This window comes from Hippocampus bargibanti, linkage group LG13 (assembly GCF_051943395.1).
Source record: "Hippocampus bargibanti isolate YZ-2025 linkage group LG13, ASM5194339v1, whole genome shotgun sequence".
Classification (NCBI taxonomy): Eukaryota; Metazoa; Chordata; class Actinopteri; order Syngnathiformes; family Syngnathidae; genus Hippocampus; species Hippocampus bargibanti.
The window spans coordinates 7,653,365-7,672,674 of record NC_142746.1 but is presented as its reverse complement, the minus strand read 5'-3'; the positions used below and the strand labels follow the sequence as shown (position 1 = coordinate 7,672,674).

The 19,310-nt window shown below is 41.0% G+C and overlaps 2 protein-coding genes across 4 annotated transcripts in view; one reads left to right on the top strand and one right to left on the bottom strand.

Moving 5' to 3' along the window:
• The window catches only part of LOC148889186 (serine/threonine-protein kinase MARK1-like), a 32,755-nt gene extending 23,715 nt beyond the window's left edge, over window positions 1-9,040 (bottom strand). For 2 of the 3 annotated variants that reach the window (XM_089011698.1, XM_089011700.1), the window contains exons 1-2: window positions 8,399-9,040; window positions 1,902-2,102 (exon numbers count right to left, since the gene is read on the bottom strand). In XM_089011698.1, coding sequence (XP_088867824.1) covers window positions 1,902-2,102; window positions 8,399-8,449 — 252 coding nt within the window. In that variant the 5' untranslated portion in view covers window positions 8,450-9,040. The remainder of the gene's footprint in view (window positions 1-1,901; window positions 2,103-8,398) is intronic. The other variant, XM_089011699.1, reaches the window with a different exon arrangement.
• A 7,441-nt stretch (window positions 9,041-16,481) lies between these two features.
• On the top strand, window positions 16,482-19,141 carry LOC148889185 (tubulin polymerization-promoting protein family member 3-like). Its single transcript, XM_089011627.1, has 4 exons — window positions 16,482-16,633; window positions 17,499-17,688; window positions 18,057-18,210; window positions 18,844-19,141. The coding sequence occupies exons 2-4, from the start codon at window positions 17,507-17,509 to the stop codon at window positions 19,036-19,038; spliced, it is 531 nt and encodes a 176-aa protein (XP_088867753.1). The 5' UTR covers window positions 16,482-16,633; window positions 17,499-17,506; the 3' UTR covers window positions 19,039-19,141.
• The last annotated feature ends 169 nt before the right edge of the window (window positions 19,142-19,310 follow it).

Sequence of the window (19,310 nt, the reverse complement as noted above, 5' to 3'; positions counted from 1 at the left end):
CTGTTCCATGCTGAGATAGTATTTCCATTGTATTTTATTTTTTGTCCTCCCACTGTGAATTATTCAGGATGTGTTGACAGCGAGTCGCTGCATGTGTGATGCCTTGATAGCATGAAATATGTATTTGAAAGAAGATGAGCAAAATTCAGTGGGCCGTAGACAGAGTCATTCCCTGTCACCACTAGCATCAACTGCTAGCGCTAGCTGCGTATCGCCTAGCTAGAAACAGATTCCTTTCATTTTCGTGATTTCCTATGGGACAAAATCTAAATAAATCCAAACAGATTGTTTATCCCTCAGTTGTTTTGTTGTAACACGGATGTCGAAAAACCAACAATTGGTTCCTCAACAATTAATAGTTAGAATAATGTTCAATCACAGAGTTCCAACGGACGGTTGTCAAGGTAACTGTGACTGTCCCAGCAGGGACACAGGACCATTCGCTAATTTCAGCCAAACAATAAACAGACAGTAAAAGTAGTCCCAAAAGTAATAATTCTACACTTCAATTTATGAAATTTTCAATGATTTCAGCAGGCTTTCGTCTTCTCTAATTGTTATCAGACTCACCAAATACTGTCAAGGCTCTGCGCTCATGTTTGCTCTGTCAGACTGTGTGTCTGTCTATATTTAGGTTTCTTAACACTTGTTCTCTGTCGAGCGTACGAATACAATGAGATGCTCCTGAATCAAATTTGTGTTTGCTCTTGACATGCAAACTAGCGGCAACAAAGTCAGGAGAACACCCGAACAAGGTGGAAATCACACAACCAGCGCAACAAAGTTTGATTGAAGGGTAGAATAAATGCTAAAGTGCTTCACACACACGACGGCGCAAGTATGGCATATTGGAACTTTTGTTCGTCTTGTTGTTCAGCGTGACACGTCCTACGTCACAGGTGTCAAAGCCAAGGCCCAGGGGCCAAATCTGGCACACCACATCATTTTATTCGGTCTGCAAAAGCAAATCAAACTTGTGAAATTCCATGATGCTTGTTAAAGTCTGAACGAAAATTTCAAATTGTCCCTTGTAAACCACAATAACGGTCATTATTTTTTACCTCCAATTTGAAAGTTATTCATTCATTTGTTTTACGCCCTGAATGTAATATATGGAGGAGATTAAACATTTTAATGTCTTCCCCAAATTCATAACGGCCCCTGGGAGGAAACCGTAACTACAATGTGCCCTGTGGCAAAAAATGAGTTTGACACCCTGTCCTACGTCATCCTTTTCGGTATTGACCACCATAATTTAATGACGAGAGATTGGACCTCGAGCGTCCAATCACATACAATAGTTAAGAAGTGACTTTGGACAAGTGAAGGTTTCACTGTATATTTGAAAACATGGGAATCAGGGCCAAAATGTGAAGTCATATGAAACGATGATCAGTCAGGCATTGCACTTTCAGTTGTTTTGTCTCACCCTCGCATGCAGATCGCATGCCTTTTATTGGTTTGTTTTCTTTCCCGCACTCTGATCCGTGCCTTTGAATTCTGATGAGCCAGCAAAGCCGCTCCGGCACACAAAGCAAGCGGCTGACCTTCTGTTTGTGACCTGGACCCGGGAATCCAATACGACCGTTTAACATTGGCTGGCGACAAGGACGCCGCTCGCACTCCTAATGGAGAGGGGGGGTATACATTTGTGGCGTCACGGCTACTAATGTGGCCAGGTGCCGGGTGAAACTGAGAATGAATAAGTGATGCGAGCGGCGAAGAAAGAGCTGTGGCACGATGCGGGTTGTCGACTTTCACGAGAACGCATGTCATTATTTATACCTTAATCCATGATATGACGGAAATTTTGTGATTCCCGCACAAATCGCACAAATACCGCACAAATTTGTTTTGTGGAACAATCCATTCCCTCAAGTCGCGGAGTTGACTTTTCTCACCTCTCTTCCAGTCAAGACGTGTCGTGCCAGTTTGACCTTGGCGAAATTGCCCTTCCCGATGGTCTTGAGGAGGCGGTAATTCCCGATGTGCGGGTGCTCCTCCGTGGAGGTGAAGGAGTTGCGACATCGCGGCAGGCTGTGGCGACTTGCCGATTTTGTTGGGGGTACCGCGGGCTCCGCAAAGCCCTCCACGGACGAATGCTGTAAATAGAAGATTTGATGAGAAAACATGTTGAAGATCAATGATGCAGGTCGAACGTTTCAATAGACGATGTTTAAATATTGCATTTCATGTTTTCGAGATGACAAAAGTGTGTTATGATGACATTTAAAACACAACATGACAGATAATGGTGAAGAACAACATTCTTTCTGACACAAGGATTCGCCAAAGTTGATTTTGCGCCGCTGTTTACAACTGCAAACTACAAAGTCGCAGCCTGCGTGCTAATCTAATGAGAGCCATGTGACCTCCTCCTCCTCCCTCAGTGACACACTGACCTGAACAGCACCGGACGACACTCATTTTCAAGCTCCTGAGAGTAAAAAAAAAAAAATCAGCACACCGCCGAGAGGCCTTCTAACAACACAGCGATGTGAGTCGTTTTGTTCTGGCACGCGAAGGTGAATTAACGGCAGATAGCTGGGAATACAACGTTGGCAATGGCAGCTGCCCGTGTCAGTCGAGGTCAAAGCTCCCATGATCCTCCGCTCCTCCCGTAACGCCACACCCAGGCAGAGGATAATTCCCCGGTGCGGTAACTAGGACTGTCTGGCTCCTGTTTCACGGGCAAAACGCTACACCGTGCAAGAGTGCGCATCATCAGTGCCAGCGTGTATCCTGACATCCCATGAGTCACTCGGGCACACCCAGTAAATAAAAAGTAAATAAATACAAATTCTGGATGGACAAATTTGGATTTTCCACATTGCGTTGAGTACCTGTGGACATGACGAACAGGTTAAAAAAAACAAAACAAAAGTGTGATTTAACACTTGGCCTGCACCCAAAATGCTCTGAATGCACCAAAACGGAGAACCGGGACAGGTTCTTCTTGACGGGCTGGTGCGTCACATGGCTACCAATAGACAAATGTTGCTTCCCATGGACTCCCAGCCGCATAAAATGATCGAGGCAAGTGATACGGAAAGCCGGTTGAGCGTTTATTCCACTTTCTTGAAATCCAACGTGAGGCTGTCATACTAGTACACCTTCTACACACTCGTCAGACAATTCACCCAAGACTTTAGCGCACAGGCAGAACCAACAGTCTTATGAATAATTGATATGAATTCATTTGTCAATTAATTTGAAAAAAATCTGACGAATAAAACAACCTATTGTTGGTCCCTCAAATGTGAAAGATAAGAATTATCTGCAAAAAAGGGACCTAACTATTAGAATTTAACTTTAAAGTACAACCGACGTCTCCGGACAAGTTGTGTCCATAATTTGTAAAATGGCTTCAAATGACTTCTACTGAGCGTATTTTACAAAGATTCCACCGCATATAGCTATATTTTACGTTTTAAGACGCGTGCTGAATATTCAGGAAGTCTTGTTTTTGAGTTGGTGACGAGTCCGTACGTGACGTCACTGAAGGAACATCCCTGACCGAAAACAAAGGACACATTGTAGCAGTCCTTCCAACACGTCAATGCTTGTTTGGTCTGAAAACCTTGTGTTGCGCCAGAAGAGGGTGTCCAAGCTCCATATAAGGAATTTATCAGCCTGTGGAAACGCAATACACGGTCATGTCTACAAGATGTCACCATTTTCTGCCTCTTTTCTGGGACGCTACATTGCAGTCCAGATGCCTCAAAATGACACGGAATAAATTATTTAATCGATTGCAAACATGTATTCTTTCCTCTTCAGAACTATTTGAATCTTATTCATAGCTGGATGTGTAACAAGAAAGCATATTCTCCGAATCTGAAGCCATTGTTTTGATTCTCCAGCAATGCAAGACGTCTTGGCGTGACGTCACGAACTGGGGGCGGGACAGTCTGAAAATTCCCAATTCGCAGCTCAATTTTTTGCAGATTTTGGACACTTAAAGTCGTTTTCATGGTGTTTTGCATTTGAATAAAAATATCATACTGCGTGTTTTGGGTATTTTAGATGCTATAAAACGTTTCTCTGTCAGTTAGGAAACAAAAAAGTGACATCGGTTGTCCTTTAAATCATTAAATAATAGTAATAATAATATCGATGAAAAGGTTTCTTCAGCTGTCATCTGTACTTCTTTGAAGATGTCGGTTGTTTCGCTCCTCATCCGAAGAGCTTCGTCAGCAAACTCAAGTTATGCTGGTAACTCTGGCCCGATAGCAAAACCCTTCACTAAATCGCCATGGTAGTTTGAGGTTTAATTCAGCCCGTGCTTACAACAGACTTCTCAGGTCTTTACCACATAGGCTTAGTTATGCTGATGAGGTGATACAAGAGCTAATGGTGCAATCAGAGCCAGGTATTGAACATTAGAGGTAATCAGACAGACAAAAGAAGTAATCAGATTACTTTAAGGGAGTAGTTCACTGCTCCCCCAACCTTAGATGACAGAGAGCCTACACAGATGAAATAATAATAAGAATAATAAAATAATGTTATTTTTTCCATCATTGTCTTGTTTTTCTTGTAATGTTTTCATGCAGGGGTGTCTAACTCAGTTTTGGAGTGCCGCGATGACTGAAGCCTGATAAAAAAGTCGATAATAACGGTTAATTCAAATATTGTTTAGGTTACTGTAAGAAACACCTGACAATATGTCTCTTAATTAATCCAGATGAGAATTCAAATTTTTGGTTAAGATTTTAGAAAGCATCATGGAAGTTGATATATTTGATTTGCTTTTGGGGGCCACAAAAAAAATTATGTGGTGAGCCAAATCTGGCCCCTGGCGCCTTAAGTTTGACACCTGTGTCCTTAAAAACGAAATACAAAAGTGTGAAAAAATGTTGACGATTTCTGACATCTATCCAATTTGACATTTTAAAAATTGCTAATAGCGATTAATCGGTCAGGTCTTAATTCCCGCTCATGAAAATAAATACAGTAAAGTCCCGTTATATCGATATCGGATATATCGATAGTCCCGGTTATATCGATACTATTTCTATGCACGCATGGAGAAAATTACATGCAAACAGGGTCGGATATATCGATAGTCCCGGTTATATCGATATTTTTTCGGACTCCCTTGAATATCGATATATCGATACTTTACTGTACTTAACATCAGGGAAAATCATTTGAGCATTTTTTTCGATCCGCTTGAGATTCGGATTAAGGTCCACGTACTCGTCTGCTCTTTCTTGCCAGCCATAGCACAGTTCAGCGCGAGAATAGAACGGCTCCATCTTACTCAACATGTTATTACAATAAATACTTCAAACAACTTGATGGAAACCTGTTTCAGCATTTATACAAGATCCTTAATGACCGGCATCAGGCCCATGTACTTGTATGCTCTCTGCCATCATTGTTTCAACAAACCCGTCGTATGACAAGGGCACATAATTAGAACGGCTTTCTCTTACGAGTGTTTTGTTTTTTTCAATAAATGCCATAAACAACAATGAGCAATTATTCGAATTGTTTACATCTAGCTTGAAAACTCATGCGGCTTATGAATGTCAGCAAAATGCATCGCAGCCGTCGTCGTTGCACATGGACCAGAAGCTGGAGATGGAGGATACTGAATCGATTCTCCAAAGGCTTTCCATACAGTTGCTGGAAGATCTTCACGGAAATCTGACGCGCGTGCACATTTGAAAAGTCCGCTAAAAGCCTCCCGTCTCTCTTGAGGACTAAATTGTTATGCAACCAAGATCTGTTGCGAGTGGGCTTGGGGCCCTCGAGCTGGAGTCCGACTCATTCGAGCGCTGGTGGCTAGCGCAAGTGCCTTTTATCGATTGGTTTTCGAAACAGCCAACGCATATTGAGTGGCAATAAAGGTCGACACACCCCTGTTCAAATGATATTTCGGGAATATTATACAATAAATACAAAATAAAATGAGATCTTAAGCTCAACAAAAAATGCAGAAGTTTACAGACCCTCTCATAACGGTTCGGAATGAACAACTTCTATGCAAACTTATGTGAAATGGAAATTGACACGTATATTTTTTTGTTTCTACATATGACTTAAAACAAATGAAACACTAAAAGTAGTTCATTGACACAAATTGTAGAGCTACTTCTCTGTCCCTCCCAGCTTTGTGAAGCAACATTAGAGCGGAAACGAGACGACATTTGCCATGCTAGTTAGCTAGCTAGGTGCTTCAGCAAAATTTATCTTGCCAATTGTAGAGCTCACATGATCGCACATTTTCGCAAGGAATGGAAACATTAACATAACTTGAAATGTATCAAATGTGTTATGGGTGCCATCTAAAAAGTTCAACCATGGCATCTTAATGGTGAATAAAAGTTTTGAAAAATATGTTGGTTCTCTCTCTCTCTCTCTCTCTCTCTCTCTCTCTCTCTCTCTCTCTCTCTCTCTCTCTCTCTCTCTCTCTCTCTCTCTCTCTCTCTCTCTCTCACATACACTCTTTCTCTCTCTCATTTTTTTTACCACCACAAACATTCACCCAGGCCTAACCAACATTTTTTTTCCTTTTCCATCAAGTGGAGCTACAACTTCTGCGCCGATGTATAGCAACATAGTTGGGATCACTACTTGAGGTTGCAGTCAAGTCTACATTGCAGCTGAAAGTGTTAAACAGAGAAAATGGCTGGCCTGACCTTTAAAACAGTGCGTCAAACACATTTGGTTCACACACCTCTACAAAAGGTCGAGCTGAAGCACTTAGCTCAGGCTTTTAAATCAAATTCCAAGCCTTTTCACTTTCGGTGATGCTTAGCTGACTTTCACGTTCACAGAAATGTAATCCATTCTGTAATTTGATGGCGATATTGAGACATACACAAAGTATTCAGTATCCCTCTAAATCAAATGAAACTATCAATTCATATGGGAATATTTTAAGCTACATGCAAAAAGCTAGCTATCTAATCAGATAGCAATTTATTCTGAGAAAAAGTGCAACCGTGCATACACATAACAAAATACTAGTATTCCAAATATTAAAGGATCCAAAACAGTCAAATGTAATCATTTCAAGCACCCAAAATACCAAACTTTGAAAAGAAAGTCCCAGTTGGTTCTACAAACACAAAAAATGAGCATCCCAAACACTCATCCACCTCAAAAATAACAATGTTCTTAACTCAAGCCTTTCCAAGGACGCAAGGCATCACAATTCAAGCATCTCAAGCATCAATGGAACCCCAAGCACAAAAGGGAGGGGTTTTGCATGGTAATTGTGCATCAAAAGCATTTCTGAGCATTCTGAAATGATAAAGCACCCATAATCAGGCATTTTCAGCATGCCAGGCACTCAAAATATTAAAAACACAACAAACTAAAGCTTTTCAAGGACCAATTGAACCCTGCACAAGAAAAGTTTTATTTGGTCACCATACAGCATTTGCTCTGAAATAGAATATATTTCATCGTATTAAACGACTTTTCATTCAGCCCCCCCCCTCCAAAAGAAAGAATTTTTACGTCTGGTACCATATTCCAAACGCGATCAAATACAAAGCATCCCTGCCACTACAAAACTTTTAAACCAAATTATAACTTGAAGCACCACAAAACACGGCAATTGCAAAAATACAAAGCATTCCAATGAAAGCATTTCAAGCACCAATGGACCCCCCAAACACAAGGGGGGCTGTATGGTCATTTTAATGTCACCATACTTGATAAATGCATTTTCCCCCAACATGTCCAACGTTCAGGCATTTCCATATATAAAGCACCTCAAAACATTTCAATGTCAGCATTTCGAGCACAAGGGGAGCCCTGAACACAAAAGGGAGGGGGGGGAGTTGTGTGGTCATTGTGCTGTCATCGTGCAATGCAGCATGCTCAACATTCCTGCTACTCTTTTGTAATACTTATTATCCCTGACATGTGTTTTCATAAAAATGGGCAGAATAGGCTGGTCAGTGTCGCGTCTGAGGGGTGAGGGCAGGAATAATACCCCCCCAATAAAAAAGACATTCCACCAGGACAAAACGTGTTGCACGAGGTAAGTAATGTCACATTGGGATGCTTCCGAGTGAAAAACTAGGGCAACATAACACCCCCACCCCGAATATTGCCCCCCCCCCATTTGCCTGGTTAGTTACTTCCACGTCGCTATATAATCAACACACATGTTGACGCAATGCGTTGTCCGGGCTAGCCCTCAAGTATCACATCCAAGCCAAGTGCACCTTCCGTGGTGGGTTATTCTGGTACCGAGTGGGTTTTCTTCCCGGCAGATGAAGGCAAAAGAAGTGCTAGGGGCGAGTTCCCATTGGCGGGTGTACGGTTTAGCCCTCCCTCGAACAAGCTAACCGCTGCCATTTCCACCATCCGCACTGAAACAAGGCCTCATGATAAACAACCCGAAAAATAAAAGATGCACGACATGACTTACGTTCTCGGTGTCACGCTCGTTCACCGTAGGCAATGGTGTCCTGGTCGACATCTTGTGTGAGGGGGGGAGCCTGCCTGGCAAAGAGGCCGCTCGGCGGACGGGCACACAGCAGACTCTTCGGGTCCCACTTTCCTCTCTACATCCCCCACGCTTCCTCAGCACAAATCCAAGCCGGCAGGAAGTGCGCAAACGGCGGATAGATTAGCGGAGCATTGCCCGGCCAACTGTGGCCCCGGCCGGCTCGCGCCCAGATGATTGATATTCGGTTCCTGGGTTCGGCGTGAGGCTCAGACGAGACGAGCACTTAGAGGAGGAGGAGGGGGTAGAGATTAAGGGAGGAGAGACCGACAGAGGGGAAGAGAGGGGTGGGCAGGAAGGAAGATGCGCGTCTCAAAACCTTCCACTGGGAAAGGATGGAGGTCTCTCTTTCTCGCTGCCACTTTGTGCGTGATGCTCTCTCGCCCTCACTCCCTTTGTCACGTCCTCATTGAGCCGCCAGTAAACAGTTAGTGCAGAGACATTGATTTAAATCTCGCGTAAAAGGCGACAAGGGAGTGTTCGGCCCTTGACAAACCGGTCCAGATAAAAAAACGAAAACAAGAACAATCGTCGCCGGGTGGGGTAAATCAATGAATGAATGGGTGAAGCGAGGGTGCAGCATGACGTTTGTGGGGGTGATGTACTGTGTTTCTATTGGCTCTACGGTTTGTTGAGATGCTAATTGTATGGTTAACACAAGCTAGAACTACCACGCCGCAGGGTGAGGCCTGGCAACATGGTACAGTTTGGTCAACGCCGCCATCTCCCGTAGAATATCGGCATTGCACCTTATTTGTCATGAAAGTTACAGTATGTCCACACCCACTTTCTTCTCGACACATACAAAAGTCTCCATAACACCCCAGGTCATGGTGTGTTAAAAGTATTACAATTCTATATTTTTTTGTGTCAGAATCATACCCTCACATTAAAAATTGGAGTAACTGTTATCCAGAAAGGTAGTTGAGTCGTGCTAGTTAGCACACCGGCTGCACAGTGTAGAGGTCGTGAGTTCAAGACCCGTTACGGCCATCTTGTGTGGAGTTTGCATCTTCTCCATTCATTATGGATGGGCATATGTTATTCAGAAACAGAATTGTTACAGGTCGCTGAATGATTCGGAGATTGTGACAAACTTAATAGACGATCGCTCTGTATTTATGCTTCCCATCTTAATACATCTTAAGTTTCAGAAATCATAAATCGGCAGATTTTCATACTCGTGACTCTGTGGTGCGTGTTAAAATAATGTGAGTTTTACAAAAGTGTAAGTTAGAAGTAAATAAAACACAAAATGCTTTCAGTGTTTATTTATACATTCAACTGGTATAAAATGTATTGTTTTTTTTTACCTTACAAATGAACTGTTTGTATTGTGTCAATTGTTGCTTTATAAAATGAGTATTGTGGTCAACACTTACACAATGGGTGCTCACTAATTAACACATGATTTGATGAAAGATAATTAACTATTATTTAATGTTGGATTTTTTAAAACCTACATTGATTAAACACAAATAATAAATAGGTGGCATCTGTCATGCACTCATATGCTCTCGGGCCTGAATATTCGTATTAAAATACGCATCAATATTTCTAACGCCCCACTTGCTGTTACTTTATTTTATGTATATGTATTACTAATAGTGTCAGGAAGGGCATCCGACGTAAAAGCTCGGCCAAAACAAACATGCGGATCAAACCTCTCAAGATGGAGGACACTGATTTACTGTGGCGACCCCTTGAAGGGAAAAGCCGAAAGGAAAAGAAGAGATAACTAATAGGATATGTGTACGTCAGTGCTGCCGCCGCTAGGTGTCAGTCCATACCAACATATCTGAGCAGCTGCACTTATTGCGCATAATGTATGAGGTCAGGTGCAAAGAAACCCATTCCACATCGTCTCGTCAGATTACGACAATTGAGTCGTTTTATATTAATATAAAATGTATGTTGTAATTCGCACTAACATAATTTAAAAGCACTACAATTTTACTTTCGTACACTTTGTTCACCGTATTTTTGAAGCAAAGTTTAAAGCTAAATTAATCTGGAAAAAAATCCATTATTTTCAATAATATTTATTTTACCATTAATTCACAAATTTTTGTTTACTTTGTAAGTGTTTTGTGTAATTACTTATTTTAAGTCCAGAAAGTGATCTTTGTACTGTTTTTAACAATAGGAATGTTCATGCCTCTGTGTTTTTAAATACATGGCGACTCACCCCACATTCCATCACATGCTATTAGAAAAGTAACTGAGTTGCTCTTGAGTAAATTTGACTTGAGTAATTTTCTACACATCTGAATTGAATTGTGGTGAAATACAGTTGAATCAAAGTAACAGTACTTTGCCTGTAAGACAAAATTTGTGTACGTAATTACGCATATCACTCTGCATAAAGTCGAAAAACAATGAATGTACTCAAACCAACAACTAAAATGTTACTCAACTCAATCACTCCGACAGTAAAAGTACTGTAGATCTATTCACTTCGACTCGCCTGTAAATACTTTCGGCCAAGCTACTTGTCTGTTGCTGTGTCAGCAGCGAGGCACCAGGAGTAACAATGGACTCAGCATGATGCCACGTTCCACAATAAGTGATGATTATGGGACCTGAAAGCCACTCAGTGCATTCTTGAAGGAACCCATAGTTTATTTTCCACCATCCAGAAAGTAACAAGGCTCTCCATTTTTGCCCAGATAAATGTCATGGATTTTTTTTAAGGCGATATTTTGAGATTGAAAAAAAATAACTAACTAAAAAATAAGATTGTTTAAGAGACACAAAAAAGGCTAAGGAAGGGGTGGGGTTGACTGTGAATCTTGGCATGAATCGGGGCATTTTTGAAATTCTGTACATCTGATCCCAAAAAGGATTGGCTCCCAAACATAGCTGATCTTATCTTTACCGAGTGCAAACAAATGGAATCGTCTAAATTACTTTGCTATTTTTCTTACAAGTCACAGTGAGATAGTTAGTTGATAGGCTTCTATTTTAGATCTGATAATATTTACAGGGCCTACATCAACCTGCACAATCAAACAATGAAATCCAATGCTAACTAACCCTGGGGAAACTGGTTGACTTTCAAATTCCTCTATGTTCGAATGAGAAATGTCCTCAAAATACGTAGTGCTCCCTCGACATACAGTATTTGTAGAACCCTTGTTCCGCTATTTTCTTCTTCTTAAAAAAATACCTGCTGTTATCTTTTGGCATCTAGTTACTTAGGGACTATGTTGAAATGAGTGAAGGATTTTCTCTAAAATACGTCTTCAGTGCAACACTTCAACTAGTGTGGTTTGAGCAAATTTATTTTAAGTGTTGATCAGTTGCTTGCTTTTTTGTTTTTAGTTTTCGTATTTTTATATCTGTCACTCAGTTTTTTTAAAAATATTCTTTGCTATTGATTAGTTTCCCGTAACTATCCTAACTTTGATTTACGTTACCATTTAAGTACGTCACCAATGAATGCGTGGCTAGGATTATGCTTAACAGTTTTCATGTGTCACATTAAAATCCATCACATGAATTAAATGCAAGAAGCAGATAAGATCAACAATACTTGTCGTTGCATGTGTGTTCATGTGGCAGTTGTTTGAAGATTTATAATTATCGAAAACCGATGCTAATTCTGTGGATGGCAGTTCTTCGTGTACGTTAGTAACAAGCAAGCACATTTTGATAAAAATGGCATATGTATTTGCTTGTTTGACGAGCCATATATGGCTCTTTTGATGATTGCATCTGGCTCGCCGATAAAACTAAATACATATTCTCGCGTTTCGCTGTTCATTTCCTTTTTGGAAAGCGCAATTTTGATTGGATGATACTAACCTAGGTGTCGAAACAGGTAAACACCCCCTTTTAAATAAGATGATGAGTATCATACACTTCAGGTTGAATGGACCGAAGGATTCGCCTTTGTGGAGAGAAAAGGTTCCGTGGTTCTAATTTGCAATGAAACAATACCATCGATGAAACAGTCGAATGTCAGTGGTCCCGTGCTAACGTTAGCATTAATATACTTCTGCGAGAGACAGCAGAAAGCAAGCGTGCAAGCTAATGAGCAGTGTGCAGGCTAGCTAGCAGTAACTTCGCATATGGACCCGGCAAGTTGACTTTCATTCCGAGCGTTTGGCTGGATTTTTAACAATCATGAGGAACGGAAAACCATTCAATAAATAAACAATAAAGAGTATTATCACAAAGTTATTTTAAATAACACACTCTGAAATGTTGTGTGTGCGTGTGCGTGTGCGTGCGTGCGTGCGTGTGTGTGTGTGTGTGTGTGTGTGTGTGTGTGTGTGTGTGTGTGTGTGTGTGCGTGTGTGTGTGTGTGTCTGGCTCTCACTGAAAAACATTTCTAAATATTTTACTTTTAGTCAAAAAGGTTGCTGACCCATGAATTACTGTAATATCATACAATGTTTTGCCTCTTCTGTTTTAAGTGTCAATGCAACAGTCAACATTGACTGGAAATGAAAAACGAAACACTTATTTAAAGAAACTAAGCTAGCAAGAGTTGGGCAATGCATTAAGGTAGACCCTAAAAATGTTTTAGCAAGTAAAATGTGTTTGGTAGAAGTTGTATTACAATAATGAAAATAATCCATTATAATAGAAGTGGTTAGCCAAACTGTAAACTAGATAGCTTTTTCTGTATTTGACTTTGTCGATTCAACTCTAATCCTGGGAAAGACTTACGCCCTTCCTAACCTCGGAGCGTCCGCCCAGGGAAATTTTTTCGTGCCTGGGATTCCAATGCTGCACCTGAGCTGCAATGCAGCGGAATGTAATGGGCACTGACATTGACTGGTTTAATGAGTGCATGTACACCCAGGGCCAAATGCAATTACATGCTCCCACAAGCAAACATCGATAAAAAATAGAGAGTGGGAAAGAACGATGTCAAAGTGAGAGAGACAGACAGCTGTGAAAAGCCATTAATACCCGCAACTGTGTTTCGCAGGTCTACTGAGCAGAAGAGAATAAATATTTCACAGTGAACACTGTATTTCAAGGACAACCGACGTCACTTTTTTGTTTCCTAACTGACATCAGAAAAACGTTTTATAGTATCTAAAATACCCAAAACACGTAGTATGATATTTTAGTCAAATGCAAAACACCAATAAAAATGACTTAGTGTCCGAAATCTGCAAAAAAACTGAGCAGCGAATTGGGCATTTTCAGAAAGTCCCGCCCCCAGTTCGTGACGTCACGCCAAGACGTCTTGCATTGCTAGTGAATCAAAACAATTGCTTCAGATTTGGAGAATATGATTTCTTGTTACACATCCAGTTATGAAGATGATTCAAATAGTTCTGAAGAGGAAAGCATACATGTTTGCAATCGATTAAATAATTTATTCTGTGCAATTTTGAGGCAACATTGGGGGAAAATCTCTCACCCAAAAAAAAGAGGCAGAAAATGGCGACCAAGCTCCGTGTGAGGAATTAATCAGCCCGTTTCCACAGTCTGATGAATTCCTTACATGGAGCTTGGTCGCCCTCTTCTGGCTCTTTTTGGTGCAACATGACGTTTTCAGACCAAACAAGTACAGCAAAATATATTGACGTGATGGAAGGACTGCTACAATGTGTGCTTTTTTCGGTCAGGGGCGTTCCTTCAGTGACGTCACGTACGGACTCGTCATCAACTCAAAAACAAGACTTCCGGAATATTCAGCACGAGTCTTAAAAGGTAAAATATAGCTATATGCGGAGGAAACTTTGTAAAATACGCTCAGTAGAAGTCATTTGAAGCCATTTTACAAATTATGGACAAAACTTGTCCGGAGACGTCGGTTGTCCTTTAAGTATTTTAGGGTTTGATGTTTTTGAATCTTTTTAGAACTGTTGGGCCACCAATAATTTTAAAAGGAGGGATTCCAATGTGTTCTTTTGGTCATTTTTCAGTGTAGTAACTTGCAAACACTCAGCAGACCGTTCGGTAGCCCTCTCCCCCTCATTTTCTCGGAGGGCGGCCCTGAGTTGCAAAAAAAGCAGTGGTTGCAAAAATGAAATGCCTCCAATATGTCAAAATCTGAGCTGTCAGTATGATGAAGTGCACTATACACCATTACAAACGACAAGCGGCAATAACAAAGCTGCTAAATTAGTACCTCTGTTCTGGTGTCAATCAAATTTGAGCATCATCAACGTTGCAAAGGCAGAATCGCTGTTGGGCTCGATCCTTTGGAGTATTGAAAGTTTTGAGTGTCAAAATTTAGCATGGTCCTATGTATAAAAGCATAATCATGAAGTATAAAATGGGGGATAAGAAGGAACTGATAGTTGCGTGAGGAAAATGCTGCCTTGGCAAGGCAACAGCATGCACCCTGCTCGGACAAGTCAACAAAACCTTGCTGGTATGCCGAATATTTTCGGTAGGCATAGATACGAGGCTGCCGAGGAATTTGATCAGGCGACGAGCCAGCCAGCCAGCCAGCCAGCCAGCCTCCAGCATATTGTGATTACCCAGCAGCCCCGGCAGCGACAGCAGCAAACACACCCTAAAGCTTCTTATAACTGACTGGCTCATGCAGAGCCTTCCACCCCACTCCTCACCTGCCCTCACCTGTTCGTCTTGATGACTGTCACTCATGCATGTGCTCACGCCCACGCATGCAGTGGCCATTTAGTATTAAAAAAAAGTTGAGATATACAGTAAACTGCCAATGACAGTCGAAACCCCATTCTCAAGAATGTCCTGGCCAAGAAACACCAACAGCTGTCAACATAAAATAGGATAAAGACATTTGTAGCATGGCAGGTCTAATCTTCCTACCGCTACAGCATGTTTGGCCTTGTAATTATGTGATAATACAAAGGCTTCCTCGCTACAAAAAGAGAGGGAAAAAAGATCAGGTTTGCGGTTCTCTGGGGAGCGGGCCCATTAATTGTCAGGATATAATTACACTGTCTCCAGACCCTGGAGCTGTCTTGTTGAGTCAAAGTAACAAGAACATGTATGTTTTGCTTATTATCAAATGGGACCAGGCTACAACACTTGCATGTTCCACAGCGGATAACAACTCATTAAACTCAAATAGAAAGATAATAAGCATCATTAATGTTTTCTTACGAGTCCCTTAGTTTCATTTAATAGCGTTTTTTTGACTCGAAAAAATGCTTCGTTTAAAAAAAATCTAATTGGATTTCAGCCTCAATGTGTTTCCACGTCAACCACAGCATCTAGCATGGGCCGTACTGACCTAAAGTATAATACCGTAGTGTTGAGACTGTTATTAACCAGATTTCACATTCATCCTCACAGGGCCCTCAATGATGTCAGCATTTTTTGGGGGGTTGAGTGGCATGATTTTGAAATCCTAACGCTGCTTTTAAACCATGTATTGACCCCGAACCTTAGTACAACTCACAGTTTTGAAACTAATGCAAGCTCAAAGGACTACTTTGAAACCCTCATCGCGCGTTTCTTTTTTAATGCAGAAAAAGATTCCAAATCTGGTTGTGAACGACATGAACGAAAATGGTGATGACGATTGATTTATTCACGCCCATGCAAAAAGTCTCATTATTAACCTCTGGAGTGGAATTATCATAACAAACATGTAAAGTTAGAAAAGTTTGCAAAAATAGGAGGCAACGGGGATGAGTGGGGGGAGAGTGGGGTGGTAACTCGTTCCTCCTGGGGGGTTGAGTCACGCACATACGAAGAAAAAAAGAGCGGGGGCGAAAGATGGGAAACAATGACACATCACTGAGCGTTTTACAAATCCCTCATAATACAACGCTACCATTGAGTAACAATTTCTCATCAGTCCACTCCCAATTTATTCTAATTACTGTAAACGCGTGGGGATATTTTAGTTGTGTGGTGTGCTGCAAACGTTCACTGATTCCACGCTGAACGCGTCTGATTTCACAAACACTGAAACGCTTACATGTCTTACGTGAATACTGAGACCAAAACACGCAAAAAAAGTAATAGATATAGATTATTTACCTGACGCGATGCAACACAGCGCACGTCGGGGCGCTAAATCAATGGAGTACAGGTCGCGTTTCGTTACGTCACAAGAGCACAATAAGGAATGTTGTGAAACGTTGTGAAACGTTGTTATTTTGTTTGCGTTTATGCTGCTGGTGCTTGCGGGTCAATGGAACTGCCCCATTTTAAATTAAAACTTCGCCATACTTGGGAAATAACAACTTCAAGGTTTGTTGCTTGAAATTACAAATCGGACCCAGGCAATGGAAAAAAATCAGTGGTTATTGGCGACATCAAACGATCACACATTTTCCTTTAAAATATTCGAAATGTCATGAATTGATTGACCTTTCCTGTGTTGCAAGCGAGGTTGCAAAACTGGAAAGCGACTTCGGTTTTATTCGTTTTTTCCGTCTTTTTCCAACTCTTGTTAACGCTTTCGGCTTCCCAAATAACAGATTCGAGTTCGTGAGGCATTCGAGTTCCGTTTGGCGCCTCGTAGTTTTTACTAAAAAATACACTAACGTGTCATTCTATTAGTGGTTTTTTTATAATCGAACAGCTAAATGACAAAATTTTAAAACATAAAAATAATTGATATAAGGTCTTGGAAAAAAATAGATTTAACCCATTTTTAAATGCATTAGTGTAGAAAAATAGGATGGAGATAGTGTATCTTCCTTATTCTACTTGGTTCTGTGTTTTGTAAAGTGCTTTGGTACAGCTGCAGCTGTTGTGAAATAAATATAACTTAAGGTGTATTGTATTGTATTGTATTGTATTGTATTGTATTGTATTGTATTGTATTGTATTGTGCTACTTCTGATTACACTCATTTTATTTTTTACCTACTTGTGCTGGTTCTTGTTCTGGTATGTCTACTTTTGTTTCTACTTATTCTTGTTTTATTTTTTGTTCTGTTGACCTCTTTCAATTCAACTTCACTTTTGGTTCTACTCATGTTACCTGTTTCATTTTTTTCCTGCTTCTAATTGTATTTCCTGTTCGACATCTACTTTAGTTTTTGCTCTATGTCTTCTGGTTTTTTCTTCTTTTTGTGATCATATTGTCATTGTGTTTGTATTTGTTGCAGGCTAAGTAATGGCTGAGAACACGGAGATGCTGTTGGCCGTCTTTTCTCGTTTCGCGGTCCATGGAGACACCAAGGCCAGTGGAAGGGAAATGAACGGGAAGAACTGGGCCAAACTCTGCAAGGATTGCAAGATTATGGATGGCAAGAACATTACCGGAACCGACGTTGACATCGTCTTCTCCAAAGTCAAGTGAGAATGTCTGCATTGCACCTTCCCAAGCAGTTGTTTGGGGAGTGAAATCAATAGCTGTTATTGTACTGTACTTGAGGGCATTATCGTGTGAATTGTGGCCTACAGCAGCTTCTTGCAGGTGTTGAATTTGTGGTGTTTGACTTTCCCCTTTTGATGGGACTGTTAAAAACAATGCAAAATGGAAACACTCACAAGGAGCATTGTTGAGATGCCAACACTGATCTGACTGTGCGCTAAACAACCAATTCAAACGATTTCAGGATCTTGATGTCACTCACTTTGCTCAAGGTTGGGGGAAAATAGGTGGTCAAGGGCCATCCAGTCCTCCATGAAGTCATCTTAAGTGTGTTTGTGTATTTGTGTAGGCAGAAGTCAGCCCGCGTGATCACCTTTGATGAGTTTCTGCAAGCACTGCAGGAGTTAGCATCAAAGAGGTTCAAGGGCAAAAGCAAAGAGGAGGCCATCATTGCCATCAACCAGCTGGTAGAATCCGGAGAGCCCAGCAAATGTGGAGTCACGGTCAGAAAAATACAAGATACAACAACACAGGAACATGAATCTTGGCTTGAGTTTTTACTGGGAAAATTACACAAAAAAGAAGAAATCGGATGAAAAAAAATACATTGGGGAAACCGTCCCCGCACAAAAAAATGTTTTTTTTCTCCCCAAACTTAAACGTTTATTTTTTGAGGGAAATCCTATATCTGATGACTTCCTAAAATGATAAAATGTTTACATATAATTTAAAAATTCCAATCCTACATATTTAAAATAAATAAATGTGACTTTTCACTAAGAAAGTGTGAGACCATGGGTCAGCTCCAGCATGAGCATCAGCATTTCCATTAGCAATAGCGTTGGGTTAGCAAGTGAGCTTTAGCAAGGTTGAAAGGTAGTGGTAACTTAGGTTAATGTTAACTCCACAAGGTTAGTGTTTACTCCACAAAGCTTAGCATTAGCGTTTGGAATTTATTTTATGTTAGCAATGTTATCAGCCGAACTCATGTTAGGATTAGATTTCACAAGCGTGATTAAGGTTGAGTGAGTTAAAGAGTGGTTAGCATTAGCATTGACGTTCAGGTTAGAGTTCGTGTTCGTATTTCTTTTACAGTGTAAAATTGTGATGTCATTTTTTAATTTTATGTTATTCAGAAGGCCGTAAAAGCTGGTGGCGTTGATCGTCTGACGGACACGTCAATGTACACGGGGTCACACAAGGAACGTTTTGACGAGAGCGGACGAGGTAGAGGACGTGAGGGCCGAGAGGATGTCTCCACCAACTCGGGATATGTCAGTTCCTACAAAAATGAAGGGACGTACGATGCTAAAATGAAGGCTGAAAAATGAGTTCTCACTATCAGGAAGTATAAGCAGCCTTTATGTTTGACTCCCACAAGTTCAATCGATGTTACTTCCTGCTGGGTGAAAGCGAATAAAAATCATAATTAAATACTTCCTGTTGCTACTTTGTGTGTGTGTGTGTGAGAGTGTGTGTGTGTCTGTCTGTGTGTGTGTGTGTGCGTGTGTGCGTGCGTGCGTGTGTGTGTGTGTGTGTGTGTGTGTGTTTGTAACTGCCCATAGATGCCACATGATGCCAAAAAAAAGACAACGCTATGGAT